Genomic DNA, 16075 nt, shown 5'->3' with positions numbered 1-16075 from the left:
AGAGACTTAGCAAAAGTAGACTCACCACTATATTATTAATCAAAAATGAAAGGGCCGTGATACGAAGAACGCCGGCGTGCATAACTGCTCATGCACGCTAGGTTTCTTCTTAATTTTTTTTTTTAATAATTATAATAATAAAATATTATGTTTTATTATTTTAAAATATCAAATCACCCCAGCTTTCATCAGGCCAGGCGTGATGTTTAACATCACCCAAAATGAAAGAGTTTGAAAAGTTGGGTTTGTTTCTTCCCTCATCCTATAATGATTCTCTGGCGGCTAAGGTTTTTTTGAAAGACATGGGTGGTTAATCACTTAATTGGTTCAAAGAGCAATCAAATCCCAATTGCCCAATCTTGTCTGGGGCGTATAACAGATTGTCCGATATAATATGATCTTAAAAAACCTAAAAATCTTTTTTTTAAAAAAACTAATATTTCTCTATCTTCCAAAATAAATGAGTACATGTAAAAACTACTTATATTTTTCTCTTGTTTTAGTAACTCTAAAGCCAAGATATTTTGCAGGCCAAGTAGTTTTCCCATGTGCTTTTAATATTTGTTGCTTTTTGTCTGCTTCTCTTCTTTTATTTATTCTTAACAATTATGTGTCGTTTTCATTGTTTGCTGCTCCACCTCTTTTGCGGCAACACAAAAAGGGTGGAAAAAAGTGGACAAGAGTTCGTTCTTATCTTATCCTTAAATGTAAACTATGTTTGGTGGGTAGGGAGTGTTTATCATCTCTCCGTCTGAGTCAAATACACCAAATTTATTAGTGTGCTTGGAGATTCCTGGCCGCTTGATCATAATTATCTGATCATTATTTTTCCCACTTTTTTTTATTTAGTTTTGAAAAAATAAACTTGTTTCATTTAAACCCAATAAAATAATCCTTCTAAAACTAAACTTATTGCAATTGAGAGGCATAGAATTGATTTATGTTTTTATCTACTTTTTATTTTTTTTTATCTATATTTGTGTATTAATGATCTTTGGTATGATCGTACATTCAATTTATGACATTATTCACTCCTTTATAGTTAACAAACAATGATTGGAATCCATAAGGATTCTCTATATTATCTAAATTATTTATTTTACGTTCAAAATTTAAAGCAGATGTATTTACCCATGTACTTTTTTTTTTTTTGGACGTTTCCAAGTAAGGAGAGGACAATAGAGAAGATGATTCGAACTATTGAGTTTCATTTCATGATACGTGATTCCCAGTTATTGAGTTACGGCCCTTTGAGGGCAGTTAACAGTGTACATAATCTCACGTGTACATTATTAAATACACCAAATTTAAATTTATACTATAAAATGAAAGACACAAATTTCCTTCAAACATGTTTGGAATAAATTTTTTTCAACCTACTCTAATAAGTGATAAGTGTCATTCAACATGTTTGGGTTCCTAGATTAGTGAAATGACAATAAATGACCGTTAAAATATTAAAGAAAATATATGAGAGATGACATTTGACACTTATTAAACTGAGTTGAATGAAATTTCCAGTTTAAAAGAAATTTCTGTCTTAGAAGGAATAGTTTCTATGAGATTGGAATATGATCCTTTTATGATTATAGATGAGTATCAACGTAATAATGATAGTAACAATAATTAGGATTAATATCAATTAATCATGATAAGAGAAAGTGTCTGTGGCCAAAAGGGCAATAAAATTCGGAACAAAAAACAGAAACTGGCGTCAGCCTAAAAAAGGAAGTGACGTCAGTGAAACCATTATATATTTCCGAGTGACGTGGCAAGTGCAACGTCCAGGATTTCACGCTCGCTTGTCCTTCGGACGATCCTAAAGCAACGACCAATACGGGTAATAGATCTACGAGAGTCCATCCAGTGCTACACAGAACAGCTGGTCTCACTTTCCTTTTTCAAAGAGCGCAAGAAATCATAGAGTGAAACAAAAAGGTCGTCTTTGTGAGCGGATACCGTTGACTGAAGAATGTGGACTACAGTGGTCTGAGACGCAGCTGATTGTACCACAGTTGATCCGAGAGTCGCCAGTATAGACTCGAATACAAAAGAAGTCTTTGAGACTTCAAACGGTAATCACCTTGCTTTCGATTTTCTCGCTCCCCAAACACTCCTATTTTTCTCACAGGTTTTCCCTCGCTTTCTTGCTCTAAGAAAAGTCTAAAAAGAAGGAATCCCCCAGCAAGTTTTTCTGCTTTGTTTTTCTTTTTGGGGAATCAATCTGTCTTTCAGTAATTTTTGTATTTTGTTTTTCATCAATAGATGGAAAATCTGGAGTTCAATTATGAGGAATTTGCGAAATCTGAGTTGAATTTTAAGTGCTTTGTAGATCTGTGGTGGAAAGTTGTGTTTGTGTGTGTGTGTAGTGGTAGTTAGGGTTTCTGAGTTTGGTTGCAATTTTGGGATTTTTATGCGTTTTTAGTGAGTATGTTGTGGTTTTGGTGTGTTGCAGATCCGGGAGGTGTGGGTGTAAATGCAGACTAGGTTTATGGAGAGGACCAAATCTATGAGTAGAGGAAAGAGGAGTTTGGAGGGAGGAGGAGGAGGAGGAGAAGATGAGCAGCCAGAGAGGAAGCGGCCCGCTCTTGCTAGGTAAATTCTTATGTCAATTTGATTTGTGACTTGAATTGCTTTGTTTGATTGGGATTTCTTAGTTAATTTTTCAATTGCAATGCTAATTGTGGATTGTATAAAGACTAGAATGTTACTTCAGTTGAAGTGTTCAATTGTTAAAATTAGCGTGTCTAAGTTTTTAGGTAGTTGGTTATGAAATAGTCTCTAGTTGTTACTTGGGTGCACCAGAACTTGGTATGGGCTTGCCATTTTAAAAGGAAGGGTGATAATTGCCCTAAAAACTACTTGTGGGTTGCATTTTAAGAAACTTAACAATGAAAAATAGGCTGCCTTATCAGAAGGAAGGCTGATATCTGCGCTCCAGAGGTGCAGATATGGCCATGTTGTTCCATGCATCACTCCAACTTTATAGACGAAAGGAGCTGCAGATAAAACCCAAATTTGGTACCGTTTCAAGAGAAAAACTCTCTATGATAGGTTTCTCATCCAAACAAGTTGCTAATTTGATCTTCCAAATGGGGTTTTTACCCTTCTGTAGTCATTCCATATGCCTACCTTCAAGTGTTTAGGTCGTTGAGGGAACTGTGAGATTTATGGGAATTTTGAAAGGGGAGAAACTTAAACATAATGATATGTGGGGCTTTTCTTTGGTTTTGGAAGATCGTTTTGATCATGTTTGTGTAATTTTTATGTGTTATTTGGTAGGAACACAAAAAGCTAATGGAAAATACATGTTTGTATGATTATGTGCATAAAGATACTGGAAAATAGATGCAAACCTAGGTTTAACAATCATTGTACAAAATAACTAGATTTATAAATATCACAATAGATGCAAACCTAGGTTTAACAATCCGTGTACAAAATAACTAGATTTATAAATATCACAACTAACATATCTTGCATAAATGATAAATTTTGCATCTCATTACTATATAATGGTTTATTATAAAAATGAAGTTCATGGCTCATGACTCATTGGGTAAGATTCTAGATTTGTGTAGCGAAAATCTTATTTTTGTATGTACTATAATTTATTGTGTGGGCTAATGCTAATATGCCTCTTTCCATTCTTTTCTTTTTGTCCAACTTATTTAGCATTCGTATTTTCATTTTCACTTAATTTAAAGTCAATTATATCATGCAGCGTAATTGTTGAAGCTCTGAAAGTGGACAGTCTGCAAAAGCTATGCTCGTCTTTGGAACCTATTCTTCGTAGAGTTGTAAGACTTATGGCTTCTACACTCGATCTTCATACCAACTAATTTTTTTTTTCTTCTTCTAATGGGTTTGAATTGGCTACTTATTATGCTTCATCTCTTTAATTTACCTAGCACTAACCTGCTTTACAATCCATCTAACACCCCGGTACCATGTTGGAAGGTGAGAAGTAGCACACATAGAGTGAGTGGTTTTTAAAGATAGTCATGAGTGCTGTGTCCCACATTGCCTAGTTATTAGGTAAAACTAGGCTTTATAAAAAATCGTAGGGAAGCTCCAAATTGACTAGTCCTTTTAAAGTTATAGTGCATATGTGATTAGTGCTTTTTCTTGGGTCATTACACACCAATCATCACCAGAGTGCTTAAATCATCCTTCTAATGTTTCCTTAATAGTATTAATCTGTGTGGTCACCATTTTGCTATAGGTACTTTGATCTCTATGAATAACCCAAGTATTCATGACATTCTAGATTACTTGTCTTCTTGCTAATGAAGTTTCATATCTTTCCAAAATATAAATATTTTGTTGCTTTTGCACCTGTGCTTTGTTTTATTCATACTGTTTGCCTTTTTATTCATTTTTTCCCTTGTAAATTTTGAATGCTTCAATCCGTTACTTCTTTTCATTTCATATGCTAATTTTCAATTTTTTTTTTCATTGGACTCGTAGGTTATCAATGGGTCTATGTCTTTTGATATACAGAGATTTTCTCTTCAGAAAATGGTTCTATCACTTAAAATGGTCTCTTTAGTTATTAATGGGTCTATGAATTCTGATTCTATAGAAATAAGGGAGTGTGTAGTGCAATTCTATAAGAGGTTGTATGCTGAACAATTTATTTTGCAAGCAAACTTGGATGGCCTCTCGTTTCTTTCCATTAATGCGGATGAGAGAAATTAGTTGGAAAGGGATTTTGAGGTGAATGAAGTGTGGGAGGTGGTAAGAGATTTGAATGGTGAGAAGTTTCTAGGTCCTAATGGTTTCTTTATGGCTTTTTTCCAGAAGTCTTGGGAGGTTGTGAAATAAGACATCTTGGTAGTTTTGAAGGAGTTTCATAGTCGATGAAAGTTTGAGAAGAGTTTTAATGCAACATTTGTCTCCTTATCCCAAAAAAAACAGGTGTTGTGGGCATTAAGGATTTTTGGCCTATTAGTTTAGTGGGTGGTGTTTAAAAAATTATCTACAAGGGCCTGGCGAATAGGTTAAAATCGGTTTTGGGAAAAATTATAACTCCCAGAATGCATTCATCAAAGGTAGACAAATTTTGGATTCAGTTTTGCTTGCTAATGAATGTTTGGATAGTCGGATTAGATCGGGGGAACCATGAGTGTTGGGTAAATTGGACTTGGAAAAGACTTATGATCATGTTAATTGGCAGTTCTTATTATATTTGCCAAAGAGATGTGGATTTGGGGAGAAATGGAGGGATTGGATAGGGCATTGTATTTCTACGGTGCGGTTTTCCATTCTTATTAATGGTTCGCCATTTGGTTTCTTTAATAGTTCCGGTGGATCTAGACAAGGGGACTTGTTATCACATTATTGTTTGTGGTTGTTATGGAAGCATTGAGTAGGATGATGACGGCTACATTGGATAAGGGACTTTTGTTTGGTTTTTCAATGGGGTCAAGGAATAATGAAGAATAGTTATTGTCCCACTTCTTGTTTGTAGATGATACAGGCAAATTCTGAACTCCGACATTTGTGATGCCTTTTCTTATGTTTTGAAGTTGTATTGGGGTTGAAGATTAATTTGGCAAAATCAGAGATAGTTACTGTTGGCGAAGTGGGAGATGTAGAAGGTTTGACTTGCATTTTGGTCTGTAGAGTAGTATCTTTGCTGATGAAGTACTTGGGTTTGCCTTTGGGTGCGTCTTACAAGGCTACATCTATTTGGAATGGCATAATTGAAAATGTGGAAGCCGGCTGGCTGGATGGAAAATGCTTTATTTATCTAAGGGATGTATACTTTGATAAAAAAACACCCTTTTTAATTTGCCTACTTAGTATTCTCTTTTACTTATTCCAGTGGGTGTGGCTAATAGGATTGAAAAACTTCAGACGTTTTATGGGGTGGAATTGGCGACAAGGTTTAAATTCCATTTAGTGAATTGGTCGAGAGTTTGTAGCCCGATGAAATCAGTTGGGTTGGGGGTTTGGTACTTAATTCAATTTATTGAGCCCTAATGAGCAAATGGCCATGGCGTTTATGCTACGAAGAGTGAGGCTTTGTGGTGATTGGTGATAGAGACTAAATATGACAGTTTAAGGGGAAGTTGGTGTTCCTAGGAGGTAATAGGGCCATTTGGAGTGGGTGTGCGGCAATATATAAGGAGGGGGTGGAAAATGTTTTTAAAATTTGTAAAATTTGACTTGCTTGTTGGTGCAATGTGGAAAATGGCGCCTATTTGCCTTCTTTGGTGCTTATGGAGGGAAAGAAATAATAGGAGCTCTAAGGACTTGGAGAAGACCTTGGAGGAGATTTTAGCCTCCTTGTACCCTCCTTTTACCATACATTGTATCTTTGGACTACGACTAATGTGTCTCCTTTGTCGATTAGTTTTGATGATTTTCTTGTTCACTTTTCCCTTTCTAGTTAGGTGTTTTTTTTTTTGTATACCTCCAAAGTACTAAGGGGCGCTCTACGCTTTTAATGAGATTGGATTATTACTTATATAAAAATAAAAAAATTTGTAAAATTTGAGGTGAGTGGTGGGTCAAAGGTTAGTTTTTGGTATGATGTGTGGTGTTGGGATCAATCATTGAAGATATCTTATCTAGATTTGTTTAGTATTGCACGTTGTGAGGACATGTGGGTGGTGGATCTTTTGCAATTCTGAAATGAAAGTATCCGTTGGAAGATAATTTTTACTAGACCTCTACAGGATTGGGAGGTGGATTTGCTCTCCTTTTTCTTCGAGATGTATTCTCTTAGAGTAAGGCAAGGAGATGTGGATAGAATATGTTGGATCCCTTTCAAGAGAGACAAGTGTGAAATGAAGTCGTTTTATCACATGTTAACCATATTTGCGGTTTTCTTGTTTCCTTGGAAAAGTATATACAGAGTTGAGGCTTCTTTGAGAGTAGTTTTTCGTGTGGACGACGGTATAAGGAAAACATTGCCGTTGGATAACCTGAGAGGCTATCGATCACCTTCATTGTGAAGTAGCAAGAGATCTATGGAGTTTACTATGTAATTTGTTTGGTGTTAATTGGGTTATACCTAGAAGTGTTAACACCCTAATCCCATATTAGAAAGAGATGTTTGACCCACATAAAATGAGTAATTTATAAAAGATAGTCATAAGTGCTAAGTCCCACATTGCCTAGTTACTAGGTACAATTAGGCTTTATAATAAATTATAGTGAAACTCTAAACTGACTAGTCCTTTTGGGATAATAGCACAGATGTGGCTAACGCTTTTTCTTGTGTCGTTAGAAATGGCATTAGAGCTACCTAGTAACACCATGCCATGTGGTACTGGAGTACTACATGACATGATCATAATGAAGACGTTGGGAATTTAAGAGGGAGATATTATAACACCCCAGTCCCATATTGGGAAGAGATGAGTAACCCACATATAGTGGGTAGTTTATAAAATATAATCATGAGTGCTAAATCTCACATTGCCTATTGTTAGGTGAAACTTGGCTTTATAATGAATTCTAGGAAAGTAATAAATTAACTAGTCTTTTTGGGGTAATAGCGCATATGTGGCTAGTGCTTTTTCCTGGGTCGTTACAAAAAGGGTGAGAGAGATGTTGATGCGTTGGGGAGGGTAGATGGGGCGTTGTGACATTTGAAAATTTAGTCCTTTTGTTTAATGTGGTGTATCTGGAGAGAACATAATGCACAAAGCTTTGAAGATAGAGGAACTTTTGTATACTTCCTGTGTACATGGGTTGCGCCTCTTGCGCTTTAGTACATTGATATTACCTATCAAAAAATTACAGTTTACCCCCTCAAGTTGATAGCGTTTTTCAATTCGAACACCAAAGTTTCAATTTTTGCAATTTGACCAATTTTATCCAAAACTTCCCATATTATCCCTAATTTTTATTTTTTTATTTTTTATAACAAATTTTTTTAAAAAATTCACGGCCACCCCTTTGGTCATCTGGTCATTTTTGCACTCCCAAATTTGTTATTGTTTTCATGGAAAATTAAAAAAAAAAAAAAAAAAAATCAGGGGCAATTTGGGAATTTTGGGATGATATTGGTCGAGTTTAAAAAAATTGGAACTTTGTGGGGGTGAATTGCAAAAATTGAAACTTTGATGTGCGAATTGAAAAATGATGTCAACTTTGGGGGAGTAAACTGTAATTTTCCAAAAAAAAAAAGATAAAGGAACTTCGGTGGTAGAGCTGAAAAGAATTAAATTCAACTCCCTTTATATGTGGATAGCATCATATAAAGATTTGCCCCCTTTTTATTTTTAACTTTTTGAATTTGAGCCTTTGTTCTTCTTTTTCTATTAAGTAGGATTCTCTTGTATACTTCCAATTTACTCGGGTTGCGCCCTTATGTGCTTTTTAATGAGATTAAATTACTTATAAAAAGGCATTTATTGACTTTTAAATCCTTTGCAAGTCTTTTTCAGTCCTCTTAATATACTCCTCGAGCAAACCCAAGAATTTAAAAAGAAACAAATTTAGCAAACAACTACCCAAAAAAAAAAAAAAAAAAAAAAAAGCAGCACAACAGCAAACATCACAAAATTATCCTTGGATGGATCTAGGGTGTTACAGTTTCTAACTTGAGCCTTTAGATTCTTGGTATAGTTTGGCTATGTCCCTTTGTGGAGTCTTCTAATGGATAAATTAAATAGAAAAAATAAAAATAAAAAAAGACAAGAAAAGAGGTTCTAACTTGGCAAAAGATAAAAAGGTCATTACCTATGGTTGGATTACATGTTTTGACCAAATAAATCATATTATCCAGTGAATCAGCTGAACTTTTTCTTGTACAGATCCTGGAGCTGCTCTAACTATGCATCTTTGTTTATTGTTTCCTTCCTCTTTATTATGTATCGTTCTCTAGTCTGATTGTTTGTATAATGTGCATGAAGCATGCATTTCTTGTAAGCAAACAATTTTGCTATGCATAAAAGATCAATAATTAGAGTCTGTTATTTATATATTACTGCACTTGGCGCGTGTTCTCTCTTTTTGCCTCTCATTGGTTCAGTGCTTCAATGGTCAACAGGTCAGTGAAGAAGTGGAACGTGCTTTGGCAAAGTTAGGCCCTGCAAGACTTAATGGAAGGTCTAAAGATTCTTGATCTTCTTTTTGGCAGTTAATTTTCTTTGTCAATCCTGCAAGGGAATCTTGTATATATATTTTGTGGTTCTATATTTGTTTATGTTATTTTACATTTTCCTTGAAAAATAATTTTGATTTAGATTAGAAGAAATTGAATAGTACAGGGCCACTGGGTCATGAAATAGATTTTTTTTTTGGGAGAGAATAGTTAATTTTCTGAATGTTTACACAAAAAAAAAAAAAAAAAAAAGAAAAGAAAAGAAAAGAAAAGAAAAGATATGCAGAAGAAAAATGATTTATTGATATATAATATGGTTTTAGATAGAACTTATCGGCTTTTGATTGTTCACTGATATATGGACGTCAAAATTTAATATAAAAAAAGCATAAAACAGGTTGCAATGTTCGTGAACGATCTCATGTATGTAAGACTTCCACAATGTTAGCAAGTCTGGAAGATGTTTCTGTGCACATTCATGTGGTTCTAGGTGCATGAAGCCTGTGTGATGTGCCATTAAGAGTAAATATACTATTCAGTAAAGAATGATAGAATGGTCCTTGCATATTCAAACATGAGCTGATGTTGGCACTCACTTCATCACTCAAGCCATGTTGTGTTAATCTCTACTCATTGAACAGATGAACTTGAGGATTAGGGATAATATTTCCTATGAGGACTTGAAGAATTGAAATGAAATCCGGTGAGAGTTGTAGGATGGTTTTCCTTTGGTAAATGTAAAAGGTTGCACCTTTAAAATGGTGCTTTCTTTATCTGCTTTATTTGCTAAAGCTCTATCCTATTTTCTTGGTTTAGTTTTGTTACTAGCTTCTATGTCTAACTTGAGACATTCAGACATTCGGAGTATCTACTGGTTATATTAATTTTATTGCCAAGGTCTTTCTCTGATTTGTTGGCATCCTATCTGCCTGTAAACTATTGGATATATTTTCTTTTGGATAACCACTTTTGGTTTAGTCATTGTTTTTGACAACTCACTCCAGTGCTTCCTGATTTTGTTGTCGTTCACCTTCCTTCAACTTTTTGTCTTACATCTATGGTAGTGGTATATTCTTCTAACACTTGGGGTTTCAGATCTTCCCCAAAACGGATTGAAGGTCCAGATGGACGAAACTTGCAGCTGCTCTTTAGGTCCAGATTGTCTCTTCCACTATTCACGGGAGGGAAAGTTGAAGGCGAGCAGGGTGCTTCAATTCATGTTGTTTTATTTGATGCAAACACTGGCAATCTTGTGACATCTGGACCTGAAGCCTCTGCCAAACTAGAAATTGTTGTGCTTGAAGGCGATTTTAACAATGAGAATGATGAAGACTGGACGCAAGAAGAATTTGAAAGCCATATTGTGAAAGAGCGTGATGGTAAGAGACCTTTGTTGACAGGGGACCTATACGTGACACTCAAGGACGGGGTAGGGACACTAGGGGAGCTCACATTTACGGACAACTCGAGTTGGATAAGGAGCAGGAAGTTCAGGCTTGGCTTGAGGGTTGCTTCTGGATTTTGCGAGGGTGTACACATCCGTGAAGCAAAGACAGAAGCTTTTACTGTTAAAGATCACAGAGGGGAATGTATGCTTACCCTCTGTCATTTAATTTTTTCTTTTGCCTGTTTGTCTTGGAATATTGTTGTTGATTCCTTTTTCTCTTGGCAGTGTACAAGAAGCATTATCCGCCTGCATTAGATGATGATGTATGGAGATTGGAGAAAATTGGCAAGGATGGGTCATTCCACAAGAGACTGAACCAAGCAGGAATCTTCACGGTTGAAGACTTTCTTCGGCTTGTGGTCCGAGATCAGCAAAAACTTCGGAATGTATGTATAGGATTTTTTTCTCGAGTGAAGATTACATGCTATCTACATGTTTTGAGATATATTGTGTTTCTGTAGATCCTTGGAAGTGGTATGTCAAATAAGATGTGGGAGGCTCTCTTAGACCATGCAAAGACTTGTGTCTTGAGCGGGAAGCTATATGTTTACTACCCCGAAGATACAAGAAATGCTGGTGTTGTTTTTAACAACATCTATGAGCTGAGGGGCCTTATTAGTGGGGAGCATTTCTATAATGCTGATTCTCTTTCTGACGACCAGAAGGTGAGTATGACATATGCCATATGCTATATGCCATATGCCATATGCCATATGCTTTCTTTCGCAATTACATCCTGACATTACTTGTCTTAAGTTTGAAATAGGGTTTGCATTTCTACTAAAGCTATTGTAGTTTTACCTTTTTTTTAATCATTGGTTTGTTATTCATGCACCCAGTGAATCCTGAATCCAAAATCTTACACTCCGCCCTATTCTTAGAAGGGAGGGGATGCCATTTGATCTAGAGCTCATTGCAGTATTTTGCTTGCCTTCCATAAATTGGGTCTGAGAATATTGTTGCATTTGCATCCTTAAACCTATTTATAAGGTATCTACTCTAAGAAATCAATTTGTTCTCTACTGTAAGTCCTTGGTGTTATCAGCCAGATTTGATCATTTCTGGTTTCCTAATGAATAAAATCAAAATAAGCAGATTATTGATTACTGATTGGTTTTTCCCTATTTTGGGGATTGTCATGATCACCTGCCTCATTTGCTGCCAAGGTGGTTTTTGTTGCGTCAAAGTTCTTTATTTCCGACTGCATCAGGATGGCAGTCAACAGTTAAATGTATTACTTATTACTTAACTGATCAAACTGCCCCTGTAGCAAATAATTCTCTCTATTTGTCATAATCTCTTCACCCCCCCTCCCCCCTTCCTCCCCTCTCCATGTTCCTATAGGTCTTCTTTGTATAAGAAATTGAAGAAAATAATTGATCACCAGCCAGCTTGGTTTGGCAACTAGGAAACCTGGCTTTTGTAATTTTCTCCAATTGTTCTTTATCCCAATGCACACCTACCGACAGAAATCTGGGAGAAGGCATGTGAGTGATCAATAATGATACCTGTTTTCAGATGTGAAGCACACCAACTCGATCAGTTCTGTTGTATGTTGCCCTTTTCTACTGTTGTAGTGATTCTAAGTCACCTCTCTTTGTTAAGTATGCTGTACTACTCTTATTGTACTTTTGAGACGTGCACAAATGGATGGGGTAAAAAGTACAAAAAGTAACAAAAAAGAAGCAAAATTGACATTAAGAGATGAGAAGCTAAGTAGGGTTATTGGTTTTAAGTACATGTTATTTAGTCTTATGGGACAAATACACACTAGTATTGCTTGCCACTTGCCATGCTGATAAAGGAGCAGGTACATGTAATTCCTAGAATTAGGGCAGTTGAAGGTCATTGAGTTTCAGATACTGCAGTCTGATTTGGTTTTACTGGTAAAGCTAATCATCAGAGAGCCAACTATTGTGATTGCAGGTCTATGTAGATGCACTAGTGAAGAAAGCGTACGACCATTGGGATCAAGTTATAGAGTATGATGGCAAGTCACTTTTGAGCTTTAAGCCGAATAGGAGGTCAGGTGCTTCCCAGAATGAACTTAATATAGAACCAATTGATTACTCTTCTGTTTTGGATCATCAGCTGCAACTACCACACCTGCCAATTCCTTCAGAGCAGTCTCCAGTGGCTTTAAGCTTACCAGTTGGAGGTAAGCATTGCTGGCTTCATTAAATCATGGGGTTTTCAGGAATAAATGTGTGGATTCTTCCTTTGTCTTTTATTATTAATTTTTTAGTTTTTTGTGGGGGGTGGTAGGAGGATGGGGGTAAGGGGTTGAGAAAAAGTAAAATCAGCCCTGTTAATCTTTCTTTCACACTCATGCCTGTGCGCACACATACACACGAATACCCCACTACACACACATGAATGTGTGCATTATTGTACACAATAGAGACGATGTTTGGCTATTGATGCTTGATCTAGAAGTATTGTACTGCTACTTATCATTTTCCTTTTTCTTTTTGAGCTTCAGGGTATAATGAGAATCTGCCAACGAGGTACTCAACTGAGTCGCAGATTGTAAATTCAAATTCTCGTGTCCCCTATGACAGCACTTCTTTTGCATCACATGGACATGGGATCAACAATTCTCACCATGCCCAAAGCTCAAGAGATGATGCTGTTGGACTGGCCCTTGGTCGTCCACAATCATCTACATCCGGGTTTCAGACTATTAACTCTGCAATTCAACCATCTACTCATAATCCTTTTGATGATTGGTCGCAAAACCGTGACAGGGGAGTTGATGAGTACTTTTCAGAGGAAGAGATTCGCATTAGAAGTCATGAGATGCTTGAGAATGAAGAAATGCAGCAGTTGCTCCGAATTTTGAGTATGGGAGGTCATGGCGCTGTTAATGTGCCAGAGGATGGGTATGTGTTCCCATCATTCGCGCCGTCACCAATGCCAAGCTTCGATGAGGATCGTGGCCGATCTGGAAAAGCTGTTGTGGGATGGCTGAAGATTAAGGCAGCAATGAGGTGGGGCTTCTTTATCAGGAAGAAAGCAGCTGAGAAGCGGGCACAGCTTGTTGAGTTAGATGATGATTAGAAGTTGCCATGGGGATGCAATTAGGTTTTCTCCTCTAACCTTCACACTGCTTTCCTATTCTGCAAATGATGGAACTGAACTCTTCATGATTGCCATTAACACCTTGAGGTCTTCGGTTGGGACTGCTTGAAATCGTTGGTTTTTGAAGCCCCGGGGGACCTCTGATGTTTCTTGGTATTTTTAAGCAGGGTTTCTCTTCTTGTACAGTGTGCCTGTATAGTTTGTGTCTGTTAGTCGCCCTTCTTTCTATTGAGATACTTGTCGCATCACCATACCGTCGGTCTTGGGAATGATATAGGTAAATGTGCTTTTCAATTGATGGCCCCATTTCATGTTGTCCACTGATTAGGGGAACATTTCAACTATTTTAGTTATGACTTCAATTTGTTGTTCCATTTAATGTACGAGAATTATGGCTTTTAATATTCTGGTAGTTTTGCTTAAATGTTTTGATTAGTTCCTTTTAACTCTTGTTTTTTTACCCCCCACTTTACATAGAAGATCAACATTTTCATTGAGGTCACGTGACCTGACTGTTGTATTAAACTAAATAATGCATTAGGAGATGAGACTTTAATTTCCTTTGGTGTAGGAATTTCTTCAACCCAGTCTTTTATCCTATGCCTCGGGCCTTGGCACCTTCAATCTTGCACCCATTTCCAGGTTGCTTGATGAAATTAAATTTTTATGAGGCCATTTTGGGTCTTACGTGTCACACATCAAACGGCTGATTGGGGCCACACAATTTTACGAGTGTTATAGCTTACGGACCAGTAACATGCCCCTAACATTGCTTGATCATTGTAATAAAGTAGATCAGGAGATTAGGGCTGAAAATTTGAACAATTTTTTCAATGCCTCATATTTGTTTTTTGTCATAAATTTTTACAGGGCTCTATCTACTCTTCATAAGGTTTCCAATGATATATTTTTTGTTTGATTTAGACCTAAAACATGGGAATTGTGGCAAAAAAATAAACTTCAGAATTTTGAAACGTTCTTATAAAAGAACTTCATGAAAGCACAATCATTTAATATAGAAAACATAGCTATATAAAAATAACTATCTACGTCGTAACTTGTAGTTTAGAACTAGTGAGGTGAATTTTTTTGAAAAATAATAATAATAATAAGTAGAGACAATTCTCTCTCATTTATGTGTAAATGCTAGAATGTAATTTTATTTAAAAACAGACTTTGTCTGCTTATAGATTTAAAACAATAAAAAGAAATATTAAATTTTTAAACCATAAAAAAAATCTCATAGATGCAACTTCCAGAATCTTCCTTTGTCACTGAATTATAAAAATTTGACCTCGTAGGAAGAAAAATTCCTATTATAGATTTAAACAATCATTAAGGTGAATTAGAAATCGTAGCTCTTTCTCTTTTGGCAGTAGTGCCTATAGGTCACTCATTCTTTGGGTATAATTCATCTTTGAAAATCAGCTTGTGAGGAGAGGATGCCCAAGAGCTTGTATACTTATAGTTAGGATTAAACTTAACTCATATGAGACATTAGGATCGTAATAATATGTAATTAATGTATTCACGTACTATTAGATAAACATATAGACTCAGGATTAAATTGTTTAAGATTTAAGTTAATTTATTTAATTAACTCAAATGATAAATTTTAATAATAATATACAATTAATAATTAGTATGTATTTATAGAAAAAAAAAAAAACAATCACAATATTTACTTTATATATGCAATGAATAAGTTAATTGAGTAGCTTATGAATACGTTTGGATTCGTTCGAAAAATAAATAGACATAAGTTGAACAGATTATCTAATTCGATGATAAGATTGAGCTCGGCTTGTGCTCGAAGAAAATTAAACAAACCGAACTTGAACATTCAATACTTGGCTCGAATTACAACCATAATTAAGTCCTTAGGTTTTCCTCTCATTTTAAATTGGTCATTAACTTACCGTCCAATTAATTAATAATATACGGTATACCACTCAAACCAACTAATTGAGGCCATATTGCTCTTGTTTGACACATCATGTACCATCTCAATGTGCCACATGACTAATATACTTTAAATTATAAATTTACCCTAATTAAAAGAAAAACAATTTTTTTAATAAAAAACAATTGGTTGGCCACCCCTACCTAGTGAGGGGGCCACCCATCATCACCAGAAGAAGGGTGGTGACCCCTCTCTATGAGAGGCAACATCGTCTTACGTCATGAATGATCAGTGGCAGAGCCAGAATTTTAGTTCAGTGAGGGTCAAGATTAAAACATAAAGTTGAACGCATGTTTTTAGGTTGGTCTCTATCATTAGGATGATAATAAGATTTTTTTTTTCTTAAGCAATGATATACTTTCAAAATTACTAAATCTATCTTGACATAAGCTCGTATACAATTTGTTTGGAACCATTGTTGTTGTCAATAATATCAGCTAACTACAATTATATGTTTCATATAATTAAAATATGTAACAAAAACTATATATATATATATATATATATATATATATATATA

At 35.7% G+C, this 16075-nt stretch overlaps 1 protein-coding gene across 2 annotated transcripts; it reads left to right on the top strand.

The window, feature by feature from the left end:
• The first annotated feature begins 2000 nt into the window (after positions 1-2000).
• On the top strand, positions 2001-13996 carry LOC132190510 (calmodulin-binding protein 60 B). 2 transcript variants are annotated; one of them, XM_059605521.1, is made up of 9 exons: positions 2001-2075; positions 2456-2595; positions 3725-3800; positions 9011-9069; positions 10160-10653; positions 10737-10897; positions 10973-11176; positions 12438-12669; positions 12994-13996. In XM_059605521.1, the coding sequence occupies exons 2-9, from the start codon at positions 2477-2479 to the stop codon at positions 13569-13571; spliced, it is 1923 nt and encodes a 640-aa protein (XP_059461504.1). In that variant the 5' UTR covers positions 2001-2075; positions 2456-2476; the 3' UTR covers positions 13572-13996. The 2 variants fall into 2 exon arrangements, with proteins under 2 accessions (XP_059461504.1, XP_059461503.1); XM_059605520.1 differs by having other exon boundaries at positions 2027-2131.
• Positions 13997-16075: the final 2079 nt, after the last annotated feature.

Source organism: Corylus avellana, chromosome ca8 (genome assembly GCF_901000735.1).
Source record: "Corylus avellana chromosome ca8, CavTom2PMs-1.0".
Lineage (NCBI taxonomy): Eukaryota > Viridiplantae > Streptophyta > Magnoliopsida > Fagales > Betulaceae > Corylus > Corylus avellana.
The sequence above is the reverse complement of the archived record's forward strand: the minus strand, read 5'-3'. Positions and strand labels throughout refer to the sequence as shown.